The sequence below is a fragment of the Solanum stenotomum genome, unplaced genomic scaffold, assembly GCF_019186545.1.
Source record: "Solanum stenotomum isolate F172 unplaced genomic scaffold, ASM1918654v1 scaffold33061, whole genome shotgun sequence".
NCBI lineage: Eukaryota > Viridiplantae > Streptophyta > Magnoliopsida > Solanales > Solanaceae > Solanum > Solanum stenotomum.
Window position 1 is genome coordinate 21,749 of NW_026032246.1, and position 19,988 is coordinate 41,736.

Below are 19,988 nucleotides of genomic sequence, written 5' to 3' on the forward strand. Positions count from 1 at the left end.
TTCACGATTTATTGTATTTTATACATAAATTTTAACGATAGATTAATTTCAAGAATCAATCGAAATTTTTTATATGTATTTTTTTTAAAAATATTTTATGTTGTCAATTATCATGATTTATAGTATTTTTACGATAGATTAACTTAAAGAATCAGTGCAATTTTTTGTATCTTTTTCAAAACATATTTTATGTTGTCAATTATCATGATTTATAGAATTTTTACGCAATTTTTAAAATATAAAAAAAATTAAGACAAATAAATTAAAATGGACGCAATATATGTTATTTTTGTTGTCTCAATTTATGTGAGACAAATGAAATTTGAAGAGTCCTCCAAATTTGAATATAGATAAAATTACAAAATTAACCCTTTTAAAATGTCTTTCAGATGTTTTAAGTTGTTAATTATTATTATTTATAATACTTTTTTGGTAATTTTAAAATGATATATGTTATTTTTTCTGTCCCAATATATGTGACCCGGATAAAATTTTGAGAGTCAACCTATTTTATTATATATCTTTTAAATATTAAATATTTTAATTCATTTATAAATTATTTATTATATTATATTATATATATATATATTATTTATTTCTACTATATAATAAAAGGGAGTTTATGTATATATTATATTATATTATATATTATATAAACTCCATTTTATTATATAGTAAGAAAAATAAATATATATTATATATATTATATAGTAGAAAAAATAATTTATTATATTATATTAATATTATATAGGTAGTTTATGATGGGACATTCTAATGTCCCATCATAAACTCCCTCTTATATATATAAAAATATAATATAATAATAATAGTAGAATAATAATTTGTGGATGATAGGTTGCCACGTAGGTAGAGCAAAATATCTAGAATGTCCCTATTAGTATTAGTTGAATTCCTAGTGATAAAATTACCAAAATACTCTTGGTCGTCATGGTTGGCTTCACCTTTCTATATAATACTAGATAAGTATTGCCCGTGCTAAGCACGGGCCCAACGTGTAGTCTTATTTGTGATATAAAATTGATTAATATAAATGAGACAATCACATCTAAACACCATTATATATAAAGTAAATAAAAATACTATTATCTTGAACAAAATATAGTAGTCAAACGTGTTATCTATATATTTTGTGATTGCCTTTCTATTGAATGTTGTTTTCAAAGTGAAATATTTATGTAGTTGAACATTATACATATGGGAGTACTAATTACATTTGTATATAACTATTTATAAATCAATTACTAATAGATATACATCAAAATTGATCAAGTACAACCTCAAATTATTCGAGGTCAATTTTGTCTCATTCATACTAAAGTTTTTAAAATAATTATTTTTTAGAAGCAACTTTCGTAATTTAGCGCGGAGTTCTGTTGATTTATTTATTGTGATATAGCTACAAATACTACTATTACTACTACAATTCAAATATTAACTCTGTTAGTGGCTTTAAAATTATGTAAAACAAAATATACTGGCATTATGGAACAAAAGATTGTGTCATATTTGTGGAAGTATGAGTCTTCACATCAAAGGGTCCTAAGGCCTGCAATCTGCACAGTTATATCCGTTAGTGACTTTAAAATCACGTAAAACAGAATACACTGGCATTATTTCGTTGCAATTCAAATGACCCTACGACATAATTTGTTACTACGTAGTTGAATGCAGTTAGTTGATATACTTCCTATCATATATCAAAGAGATGAGGCCATGTTGGTTGAGGAACAAATTCAAGTAGCAAGTATATGGAGAGCGCATCCATACATTAACCCTCATTATCAACTCAACTAATTTAAATAATAAAATCAAATTCGGAGAAGCAAAATAAGTAGCTTCTAGTTGTAGAGCATCAAAGAGAGACTACAGTTATTTCCGTATTATCAAGAATCCCTGCTGCATCAGTTGCTGATTTGATGAATCTTTTCTAATATCATTTGAAAAATGTAGATTGGAGTCTCTAAAAAGTTCTTGACTAAGATTCTGTCTTCTTCATAGTCAAGAGTGCATTAAAACTGTCCTTCCAAATAGATCGTTGTGGCATGAACCAAGTGAAGTTAAGCGGAGTCTGCTAGGATAGAAGATTACATTTAAGAAATTATACAAGCAGTAAACTAACAATGAACGTAAAAAAAATGCCAACATGACCAGAATAGACACATTATTGATAACTGGGCACTATTCTATATAGCCCATAGTAATTATCCTGAAAGAAAAAACATCAATAAGCAGTGGATCAAATGAATATTAAAATCTAAAATTAGGTAACAACGGAAACTTAACTGATAAGAGCAAACGAGTTCAGAAGAGATCAATTATTATTATTTTTTGCACGAAAAGTAGAAATAGGGAACAGCAGAGAAAATGAGTTAAATCTGAAGTGTCGTCATGGAGAAACTACTCGGGCAAGAAAGATGTTGAAGAGAAAGGAACACGATAGACCATAGTTGCCTAGATGTTTCTATATGTTTAAAGGTGGATAAAATATCTTAATTGTCAGAGTATATTAGCTGTAAAATTACGATGCTAAAAATAGCATGTAACATACAATAACCAATAGATTACACTACTTATCTTGTGCAGTGAATCGATGTTGGAAGGGCTGCAATATTGAATCGTCCTTCTGAGTCCAAATGGTGGAGTTGGAGGCATTGCAGCCTTGCGTAACCACGTATCAATTAAATTTCATATTTTTGTTGCCGCTGACAGCAATGGCATTGAAAGAGGTCGTTCCTAAGTGTTCTTGAAAGTTGAAGGAGAAGAACTGAAAAAATATTTTTTCTCAAAATGTCAGGTCTAGCTCCATAAGAGCAATCATTATTGCAACTTACAGTTCTATTTCATAAAACGTTATTGTGAACATCTCTTAACTGGAGAAATCATTTGAAGTCTCATTTCTTTATCCAGCAAAAAGTAAGATTCGCTTAATACAAATAACAATGCACAAATAGAACTACCTTTATAATTAAACATGGTAAGCAAAATCAAATATGACGAAGTAGAAAATAAGACATGATATGGTACACCACCAACCCACAGGAACTTTTAATATAAAAAGAGACCCTACTCTCCAAAGAAAGGATCAACATCTATGCCCATGCCACAATTTCTTATCGAACAAATGCTCAACCAACTTTATACTTCATTTCGAAACAAAATAAAGAGAGAGCATCCCCTTCAATTTAAATTTTTTTCTTAAAAAAATAAAAACGTTAGCTTCCCCTTCATTTTTTTTTCCTCATCTACCAATTCATTTTCTGCTTTTACTTCCTCAAAGGATTAAGACGGAAATATTACAAGAAGAAAATTATCTAGAGTCCATTCTCCAGGAGATCACAAAATCCTACCAAAAACATAGTTTAGGATTACAAACCAATCGATGCAGAGCCTGAGAAAGTACTTACCTGAAATGAAGTCACACAATGAACAACTCTAATTGCTCGAGATACAAGCATAAATGAAAACTGTTACAAGGTAATAGAGTTCCCAAGTGACCACCAAACAAATATGTGAAAGTAACGATAAATAAATGAAAAAATGAATAGCAAGTGTGAAGAGAGGAAAAGAAAACGAAGCCATTAGATTTAGTATTTACCTTGCCTCCTCCAAAGAATATATATGTAGCTCATACATAACCCCAAGAAGTTTTATGTCTAAAAGTCCAAATTTCTAAATATATGTTTAATAGAATCCCTTGGAGACTAACTCATCCAGTCAAAATTCAATTCCACTCCTCATTTGGACGGATTTTATTAAATTCTACATTCCCAATTTGAAACAAATGAAGTAAGCACATTCACCATTCAAGCGGAGAAACTCGGTAGCAGACTTTCAGCTTACTTGTTGTTGGTGAGTTCCATACACTGGATAAGCCCCATAGGCGGAAGTATACATCCCTGAATCGTATGGTGGTGGGAATGCATACCTATACCCATCATAGAAATGCCCTACATAGTATGGCTTAGTTCACTGTTCCCAAAATCAGATCGCGACTGCATAGATAGAGACACAATGAAAAATTTGTCATATAATAGCTTAGTTGGTGCCAGGCGCAAGTTATCTGAGAGTATAACAGTTTAGTTGGTGTCAGATGCATTTTATCTGAGGTCATTTATCAATACCGCCCCAACCACCAATAGTTATTTCACAACCAATGGTTCTCCATATAAATTGCTTATATATACGGATGTTATTTCACTGTGTCAATTGATGAAGGCTCTTTTTCTTTTATTATTAATAGATACTCCCACTTCTTTTACCAATAAGCATAACTTAGAGTTTCTATAATCAAGCAAATGTTGGATACAAGAAAACCTATTGAGACATGTCAAATTGTCGATCAGGTTGCCCTCCCAGCAAGCTTGATATCGCGGCACAACACAGGGTCCTCCTTACAACTCTTTTAGACACAAATGGCTAGCCAGTGGTCATAACTGTTGAAGTTGCACCATCATGACAAAATTGTCCATGAAATTTAGAAGCAGCCTCCATGTTAGGCAGAATTCATGAAAGACAGTTAAATAGTTGTTGCCCTTCAAGGCATATCAAGACTTCAAAGCTTTGAAACAATAGAAATTATCTCACCTACAAAGCACAACGACATTTTTCAGCATTAAGCGGCGCACATGGATCATTAACATCATAATGCCATACTCCAAGTTTCACAGTACAAGGCAATTTGACAGTCGGAGCTGCAATCAGAGAAGTAGCTATCTCTGACTGGAACCGACTCATAAAAGCTTGAGAATCGCTCTCATCATTTACAATGTTAATGGGAACAACACTATCACCAAATCTAGCAATAAGTATTGCTCTAGAGCATGAAGAATGGTGCCGAGAATCATATCTTTCAGACCTTGGATGATTACTGTTTGAAATGACTGATGGAACTGTAGGAGGATGTTCTACTTCACCATAAGCTGAATAATTAATGAAGAAAAAAGTTTTTATCATCATAGAACATGCTACAATGTGCTGATCAAAGACATCTTTAGTTTATCTCTCCAAAATTCTACATACCCCAATTAAGACTTCTAACTTTCATATATTTAATTTTTCCAATCAATCTGATTTCTAACAACCTATCTATGAACCATTATTTTAGTAGAAATATTCCTATATGTGATAATAATTAAATTTGAAGAGAACTTAAAAAACAAAAAAAGAACAACAAAGGGAAAAGAAACAGAAAGTTTAGGTAAAAACTAAAGAGAAACATACCTGCATTTGTAAATTAATCGAAATGATGAAGAGAAGCAAGACAAAGCCGCTTGGAGTGGAAAAGTGATGGGAGTGTAATTGATCATCAACCATGAAATTGGGGAGTGGGGAGACAGTACAATAACAATATTATCTATCAAGTTCAGTTGCAAAATAGAACTGAAAAGGAATCTAAGCAAAAAAAAAACCCCTCAAATTGGAACACCCAACAGTGAAAAGGAAGAGATATGAAAGAACAGTCTTTGAAAGCCTTGAGATTGAGAACAGAAAATGCTTAGAGCAAAGATTGAGATAACTTACCTGTAATCCAACATCATATGAGAGGAGTCTTTTTGAGTCGATGATTTTCTCTGGAACTCTCTACCATGGAATGGCACCATGGAATATAAAGAGTCCCTGCTTTCTAGAAATTTCATTACTCAGGTCGGTTGCAACTATCTTGATAACTTAATTACTATTTTGCCCTTCCTTAAAGTCAGATTTTCTAATATGCCCTTGGTCGTCTTGGTCGGCTTCGCTTTTCTATATAGTAGAAACTAGATAGGCATAGCCCGTGCTAAGCACGGGCCCAACACATAAAACTATTATATACTTTGTTAGTGTCTAGTGAAATATCTTTAACCGAAAAAGTGATGATATCCCTTTTATGTTTTTGGTTAAAAGTCATTAAATCGTTNTCCACATCTACCCACTTCCCACACACAACACTCCGTCACACGTACATCCACACACCCATTCCCACAAGACACCACCCCCTATCTACATATACCACCCATTCCCAAAAAGAAAAAAAAAAACACACAGCAACACAAACGGATAGAAAAAAAAGAAACAAGAAAAAAACACAATCTGCATATACAAAAAACCAAAAAATCCACATCCTTGTTTTATTCTTTTTTTAAAAATTCACCAACACATTCACATCTTTGCTCCCTACCCATTTTTTTCATATCAACACAAACACATATACCATCACAAACAACCTACAAAAGTTGTGGGTGTTCTAATCTAGCTTCGGTTAAGATTTTGCGGTATTCAACTTTACTTTATCTTCTTATTTAATTTATTCATGGAATTTGATGTAATTATTATGATAAGTTTTCTTACACTTTTATTTTATTCATAATTTGATTAAAATGAAGATTGTGTTAAGTGTTATATCTCTTTAATGAATGAAAATAACTTTATTGATGGTTATTTTTATTTATCTATTTTTGTTCATTAGTTGTGACGTCTTAAAATGAATGGGTCATGATGTTGTTCTTTTCTTGATTTCGATGCTAATAATGATAAAGTAGGAATTATTGGGTTCACAAAATTATTGTTGTTTTATTTATTAAATAAAGAATGAGATTTATTTTATCAATTCGTCATTGTTTTGTTGGATTAATAAAAAGTACAATATGAGTATGCCTAATTTCGCCATTAACTTCAAGANTGGTAAACTTATCAAAGCTACAATCAATATAATAATTATTGTATTTAATTAAAGATAGTTCTATCAACAATCTTATCATCTCCTCTTCTTCCTCTTCCTATTATTAATTATTATTATTATTACAAAGAAAGTGCATCAACAGACGCAACAAATATAAATAATTATACTTCAACTAATTTCACAAAATATCTGCCACCTCTCACCCGTACAAAATAACTTTGTCCATCAAAGTAAAGACAAATAAAATGATAAACAAAAATTTGGTTCTTAAAAGCGCAAGGAATCCATAAATCTCATGATTGATTGATCTAATTTATCTATACAAATCCTGAAGGCAAGAACTATACAAAAGATAAGGACAACTCTTCATTCATTATGAGGAATAGTTGTTCTTCTAGATATTTTCTAAAATACAATTGGGGATTGATTTCGCAATAGTTTTGCTGCTCTTTCCAATTTTCTAGCTTAGTTGGCTACATTGCAGACCAAATCACCACCTCTATCAATCAGTCGTCTTGACTAAATCGAATATATCTTTTCATAACAACTTGTATGAGCCTGCAACTTTACGTTTTCTGCATTACCTGAAATTATAGTAGAAAAATAATCACATATATATGGACACTCATTATCAATTTTAAGAGAACACAGATGTATATTATAAATGTTTTCAGCCATGTACATTGACAACAACTCCTTGTTGAGTATGACATTGTCCAGTTTTAGATTGAATGAGTTAAAAAAACATGTTACAAAGTTGTGAGCCATCAAAAAGTGATACTTCTTTTGATATCTTCTCTACACATGCAACACATATTGCACAAGTTAAAGCTTCTTTTGATAAATAACCATGTGTTAAATAAGATTGACAATCTACTAATCATGTGAAACAGGCTTCCTAATAATGGACCTTTATGTCCCTCTTACATTGAATTGTTTTGGAACAAGATCTCACAGAAAAATTACCTTTACTGCTAGAAATCTACCATACTCATCTCTCATATAGCTTATTTCATAAGGACAACACAGGACCCTGATATTTATAATAGTAGTTCATGGATATTAAAATTTAGTTCTAGGCTACAACTTTCAACAAAAGACCTACTATTTATGTAAAATATGGTAGTATAATTGTCTTTGAAATTTATTTACAATATTTTAGTTATCAAAGGCCATCATCATTGTTAATTAGCATTAGTTTGACCCAAATTATCTGAAATGCAGCAATAAAAAGCTCTTATTTAGCATGACATTAGATCAAAGAGTTGTTACGAGAACCAAAGTGTGTCTATAGAGAACAAAAGNCGCCGTGCGCGAAAAGGGGTGTGACATATAACATGCTCTAATGCTTTAAAATGTGGTTAGGTAGACATACTCATGCTTAAAAAATGTGGTTAAGTAGTATTGAATTTAAGTCTTCTAGCTTAAAATTAATTTAAATCAATAAGTTAAGGATGTAACTTACTTATAAGTACGATAGTTAAAATTTTAACTTTTTTTTTTTATAAATATCAACGTTGTTTACTATAAATTCTGCATATGTCACTAAATATGTCGATATTAAAGTATAGAATTTTCATGAGGTGTTCTATTTTAATTTTGATTTTCTCATTTAACTGATACCCAATATATGTTTATATTCGGTAACTTTTAGGCAAACATATACTCTTTTTCGCTTTTTCTCTGCTTTTGCGTTGAGATATACACACCTCGTGAAAAATTAATCAGTTTTAAATTTTATTTTTGTCATATATGACTTAGAGCAGTCATACATTAAAAAATTAAAAATTGTGGGGGTTAGCTTTTTAGAATTGTCAGTTTTTAGGTTCGGTTATTCGGTTATGTTAATAATAAAAAATATAATTAAAATTATTGTTGCAATTTGAAAATATACATATATACAAGGAGAAGTAATAATAATAAATCTCTTAAATTTACTATATAATCTAAATCACAAGTAAACATACGCATAATACTTAGATGTCCAAACTAAAAGATAAACTAAATCATAATAAAAGATAATAACTAAAGCGGGACTAACGTGTGTATATGTAAATAAAATAATTCAATTTTTTTATTTTTTCAATTTTTATTTTCTTAAATCCGAAACCAAACCCAAAATCCAATAAAGTATGTTATTAATTCAAAATCAAACAAAAAATCAATTCAAATTAAAATTCGATTCAATTTACTATACTTAATATTAAAATCCAAATTTAAAAACCAATACAGTGTGGACATTAATGAATTACATAAGAATGAGGAGAGATTACGTACATATTATTCACTTTGTACCACAAAATATGCTCAAATATTATATTGAAAAAGTTACTCCCTCCGTCCCTATTTACTTGTCCATATTTCCTTTTTTAGTTGTCCCTATTTAGTTGTCCATTTTGACAAATCAAGAAAGGACAACAAAATTTTTCCTATTATACCCTTATTTACACTTCTTGAAAATTGTAAAAGTATATGTTGTTTCCTTCCAATTTATTTCACTTGAATTCAAATAAGTGGTTGTAATTTTGAAGTGAAAAGTTGTCATAAGGGTAAAATTGTAACTTCACTGTGCTAATCATTGTTGCCTTAATCTGTGTGCCATTTCTAAAGTGGACAACTAAAAAGGGACGGAGGGAGTATAATATTAGTAGCAATAGAATCTTATCTTTTTAAGTGGCAACACGTCAAGTTCATGCCATAAATTGTCACCAAATAAGAAACAATGGACAGCGTGAACTCTAATTCTGTAATTCATATAGTTTCATATAAATTTATAAATTATATAATTGGGAACAAGTTGTCTTGGCGGTACCTTGAATAAAAATAATATTATAATAATGAGATAACAAATCTTAAGATATTAAATTAATAAAAGTACATTCAGATTTGTTAAAAATTCGATTTATAACGCACTCTATTATTTTTAAAATGAAATGTACGTTGACTAAAATCCATATTACTAGGGAAATTGCTGTCCAACCTGTCATTTTGTATAACATCAATGATGAAAATATTTTATTTTTCTATAACCATTTTTCACATTCATGTGGATGGGCGGTTTGACACTCACAAATCACAATGTCCAAGGAAAAAGATTTTTTATAGGTTAAGAAAAGGGGAAGCAGGATAAAAAAATACTCATAAACAATTAAAAATGGAGCAAATATATCTTTTGTTAAATTTTGGTATTAAAAATAGGAAATTTTTTATAATAAGATAAATATGTGTTATGTATTTACTATATAACAGATATAATTCTAAAAATTACATTACATAAATATATTAAGGTTTTAAAGTAAATCTTTCTCCTCTTAATGGAGTGTAAGAGCAAGTTATAGCATATGATCAGTATTTGTAGTGTTGATAATAAAATATTTGTATGATTTGATATTTTAATGTTTTCTTATGCAAAGGTAGGAAAGGAGATTTTTTAGGAATTAATTGAATATTCTTCATATTTAGCCTACTCAAATAAGGAACAAATATAACTAGTTAAATCATTTATACGAAAAATATTATATCTAAAGTATTTCTCCTTTACTCATTTATATAAAGCATATAATATTAGATTAAGAATCTCTTTGATGTTGTTGTTCGGAGGCCAGAAACACTTATTTTAAGAAAAAACATTTTTGTTGAAAAATTAAGTGTTTGGCAAATTAGTAAAAGTGCTTTTAAATGAAAACAAAAGTAGTTTTCCTGCTGTTGGGAAGAAGCTAAAAATTTCTGCTTTTCAAAAAAAGCAAAATAAAAAGCAAAAAAATTATTTTTCTCAAGACTAAAATAACTTTTTCATATATACATATTTACCAATATATTTCTTATTAATTAATTAACATATTTCATAAGTTTGGTTAAATTTCTTTTAAGATTTTTTTTTAAAAATTTTATAACGTTTATATTTTATTATTTTATATATTATATATTATTTTACGTATTAATTTGTAGAATTAGAAAAAAGGTAACAACAATATTTTTACAAGATTTGAAAAAAAAAACAATTAAAGATTTCAGCCTCCCAAAAAAGGTATAATATTGATTGAAAATTTAACATGTAGATTTTAATTTTAAAAAAATAAACATTTAATTAATTTTTTTTATAATATATAGTTAAAATAGTTTCTCTCTATAAAATAATGTTAATATTAGAAGTACATTAATAGTTATCATTTTTTTGTAGTTCGTCTATTAAAAGCACATTTTTTAAAAAAAAATTGTCAAACGCAATTTGCTTATAAAAGCACTTTTCAAATGAATTAGCCAAACACAATTCATTATTTTTCAAACTTTTCTAAAGAGTCATTTTAAGCAAGTGTTTCTAAAAATAAGTTGTATTTAGCAGTAATGTCAAACAAGCTCTAAATAAGTTAAAGAATAGTTGTAGATTATGAATTTTTAAACTTATTTGCTAATATTTATGTAATCTTTCCAATTAATAATTATAAATATAATAAATAGTCCAATTTTGTTGGGCTAATCCATTGAATTAAGTTACAGATGATGAATCCATTTTGGTATGTTGAAGTGCCTTTTTTATCCTAAATTAAAGATGTCATTAATGTGACACACCAAATTAAGTTAAAAAAACTAATAAAATCATATGCCACATTTCAAAATAACAACATTATGTTTAGTCAAATCAAGAACCATTAAAAAATATGCCACATGTACAAATGACATGTTAGGTCAATTTTAATATAATTAGTCAAAAAAAGTTTGTTCTTATCCCAACTCTTCCAACTATAAATAGATGTCTCATACTCATGATATGTTCAGCAGATCTAAACTATATTGAAACATGAAGACTATGAAGGCAATGATAATAGTTATTTTCTTCCTTGTTCTTTTTGTATGCTCTAACATGGGTGACTCTTCATTTGAAGATACAAAAGTGAAGGGGCATTTTCATGTTGTTAATGGAGATCATAAAATTGTCAAATCTCCTCTTGGGATGATGCAAAATAGAAGAGTGTTTCCCCGTCTTTGTAATTGGTGGTGCTTTCCTATATGTCAATGTTGAATAAATTTATTAGACATGGTGGTTGATTGGAAAAGAAGAGGGATGCTTATGTGTTCATGAACATCTTTTATGGCTAAATAAATACCTTTTGCATCTCCAATTCTTCTTCTTTTTGTTATACTTCCGGCGATTGTTTTGTTTATCTAATCTTGATTTTAAATTACACATATGTAAAATGTACCAAAATATCAGTTGTCTTTTAATACTATGATCTTAAATATGTGTGAAACAATAAAATTTAAAAAAATGAGACATTTTTTCTATACATATATATATATATATATATATATATAAAAGTATTTATAATGTATCTTGTAACCTCTATCGCAATTTATATCTATTAATATATGCACTTAAAATTTTATTTTAATAATAAAATACATAAACGCTAACAAAAATTAATAGTTCACAGATAGCTTCACGTTTTGGTATAAAAAATATTTGAATTTTTTTTTTTTTTGGTTAGAGTATGTCAAAACTGATAGGATGACACGTTAATCAAATTATGCTATTCATTAAGATCATTCACTCTTATATTGACATAAATATTGACAACATTAACTTTCATACATTGTGATTTATCCCCTAATTAATATCTATATATGAGACATTTTCATTTTTAGTCTATCATGAAAAAAAAAAAAATTATTGACAAATATTTAACGACATTATCAATATTTTATCTATATTGCATTTCACTTTAGCGAAAAATCCAACTCTCTTATTTAAAAGTTTATTTAGAATAGTCAAGTCTCTAATTAATATCCTTGCAATCTGAAATCAGCTCCAAACCAAAATAAATTTAAAACCACATTGAATTCGTATTTGACCCGCATTCAATCCGTTTTTATCAATTTAATTGCAGGTTGAAAATAATTAACACATAGTTACTTATATTTTAAAAATGGGCGAGTTAAATATGAGCGAATTAAAATGTAAGGGTTAAACAAATATGGATTGAAATTATCATCACTAGCCGTAATTATTATTAGGGAAGCGATATAAATACTACTAGCAAACGAGTAAAATATTTCATAATATACGATCATTAATTAAATTACATAATCTACAAATATATATGATTTAACATCATAAATCAAGAAATATTGCTATTGAAAAAATGCTAAAAATAAGGAGTTTCTTATATCAGTGATAACGAAATTAAATACATATCAAAACATAATACTTTTCTAAAAAATATAAACTACTCAACTAGCATTCTAATTCATAAACAATTGGTCGTTGAATCAAAGAAGTCAAAATAAAATTCCTATGTTAGAAAAATCAAATATATCCCTAAATTGATTATTTTTAAAACAAAAAAATTAATTTTTTTACTTTCGTGAGACGAAATGTTATATCTAAACATTTATGTAATAATAAAAATACATATAAACCACTAGAAAAATGATTAAAATGGTCCTTGATATATATATAGAGGTTGAATTATTTTGGTCCTTCATATATATGATCTTATCGAAATATTTCTTAATGTATATAAAAATATATTCATTTTAGTCCGTAACCCTAAAAACTAAGGCTGGGCACCGGACCGGATTGTACCGGTACCGGTCCGGTACCATTCCGGTCTGTTCTGGTCCGGTAGTCTACGGGACGGAATGGGACACCGTGAACCGGTACTCGAAACGGAACGATATCACCATTTGATACCGGTGTACCGGTACCAATTTATCCCGGTTTATTCCTGTTCCATTTTTGGTTTCGATTAATTATTTTTTATTAATTAATTTATATTTTATAATTTATATATAGGCATATTTTCAAAAAAATAAATAAAAATGGATTGGATTGATTTTTTTTAATTTGTGTCATTGTTTTATCCTTATTTTTATTTAATTTTTTAAAATTACAAACTTAAGTTATTTAAATTACAAGTTATAAGTATAACTTATAACATATTAATAAGTAACAACTTATAAACTTCAAAAGATTCAAAATTTCAAATCTTGAAAACTTAAGCTCAAAAACTTTAAAATAAAAAAACTTTATTAAACTTAAACTTGCAAATTTAATAAGTAAAAATTTTAAAAAATATCTTTAAAATAAACTTAAGTAAAATTACATTATAAATTTCAAAACTCAAATTTCAAAACAATTAATTTAAACTTAGAAAAATAAATAAACATTCATATTTTCGTAATTCAAAAAATCAAAATAACTAAAAATTTTATTTTTATTTTTTGAAATAGCTATATGTATCGTCCCGTTTATCCCATCCCGTTCCATTCTGATCCGTCCGGTCCAGTTCCATTCCGATATATAGTGGGACGGGACGGAACCTAGTATCCATCCCGATAATTACGGTCCGGTTCATCCCGATACCGGTCAACCCGTCATGTTCCGGTCCGTTGCCCAGCCTTACCTAAAACTAACCATAAAAGTAAAAAATGTTGTTAAATTTAACAGTGGGGCCCTCGATATTGACACCTAACATACCTCTTCTTCTTCTTCTTCTTCTTCTTCTTCTTCAATCTTCTCTCTTTCACCATTAGAGATCATTCTCCATCTTCAATCCACCACCTGCCATATTCTTACAAGAAAAGTTACACACATTACACTCATTTTTTATCTCCATCTACCTCTACAAAACAATTCCAGTAGCTTACATTTTCATACATACAAAAAATAAAAATAAAAATGAGACCACCGACACAAATACAAACTAAAATAAATTTACTAAAATACTTAATTAATTCCTCTTAGAAGACTGCCATAAATTAACTTTTTCAAGCTTTAATTATATACTCTTATTGAAACTCTATACGAAAAGGATATAGCTTTGCTGTTTCCCCCTTTTTGAAATTAATAATTTTTTCATGGTTTTTTTTTTAATTCCACTTTCATATAAAGGTAAAAATTGAACGGGACAGAGGTAAAAATTAAAAAATTTAAAATGTTTTTTAGAAATTTAAAGAGATTTTAATTTGTTAGTCAAAGAGAATTTTGATAATGGAAAAAAAAAAAGAATTGGCTTCTTTCTTCTTTGTCCTATGAAGAAGAATTGGGTGAAGAGAGAAGATTTGGGAGAGAAGGATTTGTCAGGTATTAATCTAACTGTACTTTAATTTTTACTTTCATAGCTAATTTTAGGATTAAAAACTAAAATGATAGAGTAATTTTTTTATATACATCAAGGATTATTTTGATAAGCTCAAAATTATTCAAACCCTATATATTAAGGATCATATATACGAGATATATACTAACTTTAACGGACAAAATTAACGAGTATATATATCATACCGGCAGAGGTTATCAATCAATTGGTTCGGGCCTTACTATGCTTTTGGTTGTGGGCTGATGTCGACCCTTCGTAAAGTGTACTACTTGTACTCCTAATAAACTGCCAATCACGTACTACTACTTCATAAAAAAGAATTCATATCTTTTATAAGTATTAAAAAAATAATTTTAATTATATTTAAATAATACAATTTTACATCAAAAGGGATTCATTACCCTATCAGACTCTGTCTTGGACAACAATCAAAACAAATTAAGCTCACAAATTTTAATAGTAATTAGTTTTTTTTTCACGGGAGTTCGGTACACACATTGAAGCCCGATTAAATTTAGATTCACATCGAAAAGTCTCATATTGAGGATAAAGTGCTCCTTAACAAAGACGATTCCGTACCTGGAGACTCAAGGCAGAAACCTCTTGATTAAAGATGAAAAATTACAAATCACTCCACCACAACCCTGATAGAATTAAAATTGTCACCTAAATCAACTTTTTAAAATAACTTTATACAAATTATAACTATACTGAATGTTTTATTATATCACAGAATTTACATGTTCATATAAAACGGGAAAAATATTTTGTCCTATTATCAACGAAGGAAATTCAGTTGAACTCCTTATCTATGTATACACATTAAATTTAATTAGTATGTTCACATAGTGAAACACCCTTTACTAAATTTTGTCACTAATTTCACTTCAGGTGCAGATTGAGCAGTAGTATTATAATCAACGTTTTCCCATCTCCGGCGAGTCACCGGCCTCGGTAGGTTTTCCGGCACGATGGTTTCTAACGAGTTCACGTTCCACGGTGGACACGATCTTTTCTCACTCCATTTTTGTATTGATTTTCCGGCGACATATTGTATTTGCATGTCTCCGGCGATCGCAATCGTACTTTCTTGATTACCTAAAATTGAGCTGTCAAATTCTAATCCAATAATTACAACACATGCCATCCCTAATGCACATTGATTTTTCCATGATTTTTCTTTTCGTTGCCTGCGGAAGAAAATCAAAATAATAATTTAAATAAATAAAAAAAGATAGAATATTATTTTGGCATGTATCGACTAATATCTGTCAATCAACTTATGGCCGAATTTTGATCCCATAGAAAAAATGTCAATAAAAATAAAATGAACATTTTAAAGAGATTGTAAATATAAATATTTTTCTTCTAATAGATATATAATGTCGTATAAAATGAAACAGATGAATAGATTTGGATATGATGGACACACAAACATCCAAAAATGAAAAGCAAAGTATGATAAAAAAAAATGTATATAGTACGTACTAGTAGACTCACCAAGAAACTTGAGAGGGTGGAGGAATTAAGTTATTATTATGATTATAATTAGAAGTAGGAGGAGGTTGTGGGGAGAGATTGAGGCATAGCTTTGTTGAAATAGCCATCTTCTATACTTTAGATTATTTTTCTCAAAACAAATGAAGAGGAAAACAAAGAGTAGTAGTACAATTGCTATAGGTACTATAATTTTGTTTTTCCTTTTTGTTAATAATAGTGGTACTATATCTTCAATAGTTAGATAGATATTTATAATTTTGTACTTCGTTTATTGTTGAATGAGGCTTCGTGGTTGGTCGAGTCATTGGTCAGTTTACGCTAACTCACAAGGTGCCTAATTTCCCTTCTTCTCTTGACACGTGGAGTAGGACCCTTTTGGTTTGTTTCAATCAATTTGAGATACTAATTTATTAGTTTCATTGTTTCCATAAACATCCCTTGAGGTTACTCTAATTAAACATATGGAGTACTACTTTTCGAAATTTTAAATTATAGTACTTCATTATTTAGAAACAATAAATAAAAAAAGTAAGTTCACTATAGTCATTTTACAAATTATTGAGTTTATTATATTCAAGTGATGATATAATTATCTATTGCTCATTAAGAAGTGTGTCAAATCAATACACGTAAAAATGGACGGGGAGAGTAACACCTAAGTGATAGAACAAGTTCGTCATGGGGATCATAAATTATATTGCATAAAAGACACAATTTCTTAAAGTTCATAACCAAATATCAATAATTGAATGACTTAAATTAACTATTTAAAACTCGGGAATAGTTTTTTAGTTAAAGAAATATTGATAAGATTTGTGCAATTAGTCCAAATATTCTTGCGTGTCAGCTTGTAATTCTTCCTTCCAGACCTTTTGCGTGTCTGATTTCAAAGTTCAAATTTCAAAGTTGAAACCAACAAAAATATGAAAGCTACACTTTTTTATAATCTTCCCATACCAATTGCTTGCACGCATTACACAAGGCACCTAAAACTTTGAGGGATTGAATAGTACTCAAATCATTTTTATAAAATTTCATCTGGAAAATTATTATTTCTTCAGTCCCAATCTATTTTGCAGAACTGAACTTTTGAGATTCAAACTTTGATGGTATATTCAATCAAATTTTTTATATTTGAAAACAATGTAAAAAAATCGTTATAAATTATAAAAATTACTTATATAAAATATTTAAAGAGTATATAAATTAAGATCAAAGAAAAACTTGATTGATTTTTGAAATTTCAAATATTACACATAAATTGAGACAAATAAAATACAGAGTAGTACTTATTCCTGCAATATTTATCTATCATTAGAAAGAAAAGTAAGTACCTTTCTAAAAATAGAATCTCACGTTTATTTACCGTCGTAAGTGTAGCTCCAAAAATTTGGAAGAGGAATTCGTTGCGTAAATTGTTTTTCTTCTAAGGGAACTCCAATATTAGACGATGCCTATCATTTTCATTAATTTGTTGCACTTATTATACTATTAAATTCATTGTTCGGAACAATTTTCCCTTTCACCAGCCAATATTTACTTTTATATGTATTATCGTAATATATAGGAGTATTAATTAAACTCTTCCGTTTTAATATTTAAGTTTGAATAATTTTAGAAACCTCTCTTTTATAACACTTATATTTTCCTTATGATTTACGATATGAACTTACTTTTCTTATTTTAATTTTCTTGTAACAATTCTCTTAATCTAATTTTAGTAATATACAAATTTACGTTTGGACTTATTTGCCCCTTGAAAGTAACTTAAAAACCTTGGCCAATAAACTATATGTTCCACAAAATCCAATGAGTATGATGTTGATACCCAATTTTGGCCCTCCACAATATAAATTAATCATTGAGCTTCTTCAATTTCAAGTAATTTAAAATAATTAGTTTTAGAAATCTTCTAAAAAATAATAATAAATAGTTTGCAAGTTATTGTCGCCTTTTTATAATATACATGTTTTACATAATAAAGTATATAGTTGGTATATTTTATGAATATTTGAAAATCATCTCAAAAAGATTTTATTTCTTAGTTAAATATTTTAATTTAATCCATGAGTTAATATATAAGTTAGGTTTATATTTTAAGTTAATTAGTTTAATTGTATTAATTATTTGTTTCGTTATAATTAAGAAGCTCGTTATTTAATTAATATTAATTCATCTTATTTATATTTTAGTCAAATTCCCTAAATTAAATTCAATTTATCTAACTTCTTAATTTCCGTATGCCATAATTACAATTCATGTTGCCATTTTCTTAATACGATTCTAGGCAATTTTAACCTCACCTTAACTCAATTTGAGACCACCTTTTGGGCCAACATTTCAGCCAAATTCAAGCCCAAATTCCCGCAATTCAACCAATAATTCCAAAGGGAAATTTTTCAAAACAACAATATTTTAGCTTTTAATGGGACTCCTTAGCAATAGTTTCACTATTTATTTAAAATGTCAATATTTTAATTTGTTAAGGATTGAGTTATGTATTTATTTTATTTTGATTAATTTGAAAGAATACAAATAATTAATAACTGAATAGAGAAAATCATGGAACAAAAGATTTCAAAAAAAGTAATTTTTTTTAAAAATTTAACATCAGTTACGTCTTTGAAAAAGCATATGTTGCCATTTTTCTTTCTAGCGTTTTTTTCTTTGTTCTTAAGAATTTCAATTATTTTTTTTTTGAAAACAGTAGTTTGTTTTTTATATCTTATATGAGTGGAAGCGTTGGAAAATTTATAATGCCCTCTGTTTTGGATATTTAAATGTTTGAACTTATTTGAATATGTGTTCATTCGAAATGTATTCGAATACCTAATGATATGTATAACTAATTTAAAATACAAAAAATGTTGGTATTGATTTATGATGAATACAACTCTTTGGCATTCTAGTTCAAGTACAAAAATAAAGGCAATTATGTAATATATACCAAAATATAAATACAAATTAGTTGTAGATCAAAATGATATTGAAAAATACAGTTGCGATGAATACATATATAATACATAGAATAAGTTTATTCAAAATAAATTGTATTTATATTTCAATATCCAATTTTGTTATATTATTATTTCACTTTAAATTTGCAGAAAGTATTTTCTAGCTTAGTTTTTATTTCAAATATCAGGTTGTATTTCAATATCATTTTGTATATCAAACGCAAAATGAATACCAATAATTTTGTATTCCCCTTCTTGTGATGTATTCGTCGCACAATTTTATATATTATGTATTCATAAAATTATATTGCTTTAGCCAAATAAAATACAAAATCTGTTTTACTAAGTTTGTATTTCAAATATCAGGTTGTATTTCAATATGATTTTGTATTTCAAACGAAAAAATGAATACCAATAAGTTTCCATTTCCCTTCTTATAATGTATTCGTCACAATTCTATAAATTATGTATTCAATCATAATATATAGAATTGTGACGAATACATTATATACCTATTTAAATTACTACAAACTAAAAAAGAAATACAATATTTTAAAATAAAAATACAAATGATGAGTAAAAGAAAAACAATTGACAAACAAAAATTAATACGAATACAATTGTGGTATGAATACAATTTTGTAACCTTCTTATTTGACTTTGTCTTTCTTCTTCTTCTTCATCTACTATGTTCTTTTTTCCGATTTTTTTCCATCAAAATCGAATCTGAATCCGTATTCACTTGTGCATTAG

The 19,988-nt window shown here is 28.1% G+C and overlaps 1 protein-coding gene and 1 long non-coding RNA gene across 2 annotated transcripts; both read right to left on the minus strand.

The window, feature by feature from the left end:
* Nucleotides 1–1,986: 1,986 nt before the first annotated feature.
* Nucleotides 1,987–5,633, minus strand: LOC125852228 (uncharacterized). Its single transcript, XR_007444986.1, has 3 exons — nucleotides 5,242–5,633; nucleotides 3,617–4,940; nucleotides 1,987–2,089 (listed from the first exon to the last, which is right to left on the minus strand). It is a non-coding gene; the product is annotated as an uncharacterized LOC125852228 (long non-coding RNA).
* Nucleotides 5,634–15,445: 9,812 nt separating this feature from the next.
* On the minus strand, nucleotides 15,446–16,509 carry LOC125852235 (uncharacterized). The gene is made up of 2 exons (XM_049531967.1): nucleotides 16,279–16,509; nucleotides 15,446–15,968 (listed from the first exon to the last, which is right to left on the minus strand). Exons 1-2 carry the CDS (start codon nucleotides 16,383–16,385, stop codon nucleotides 15,620–15,622), a joined length of 456 nt encoding a protein of 151 aa, XP_049387924.1. The 5' UTR covers nucleotides 16,386–16,509; the 3' UTR covers nucleotides 15,446–15,619.
* Between the last annotated feature and the right edge of the window lie 3,479 nt (nucleotides 16,510–19,988).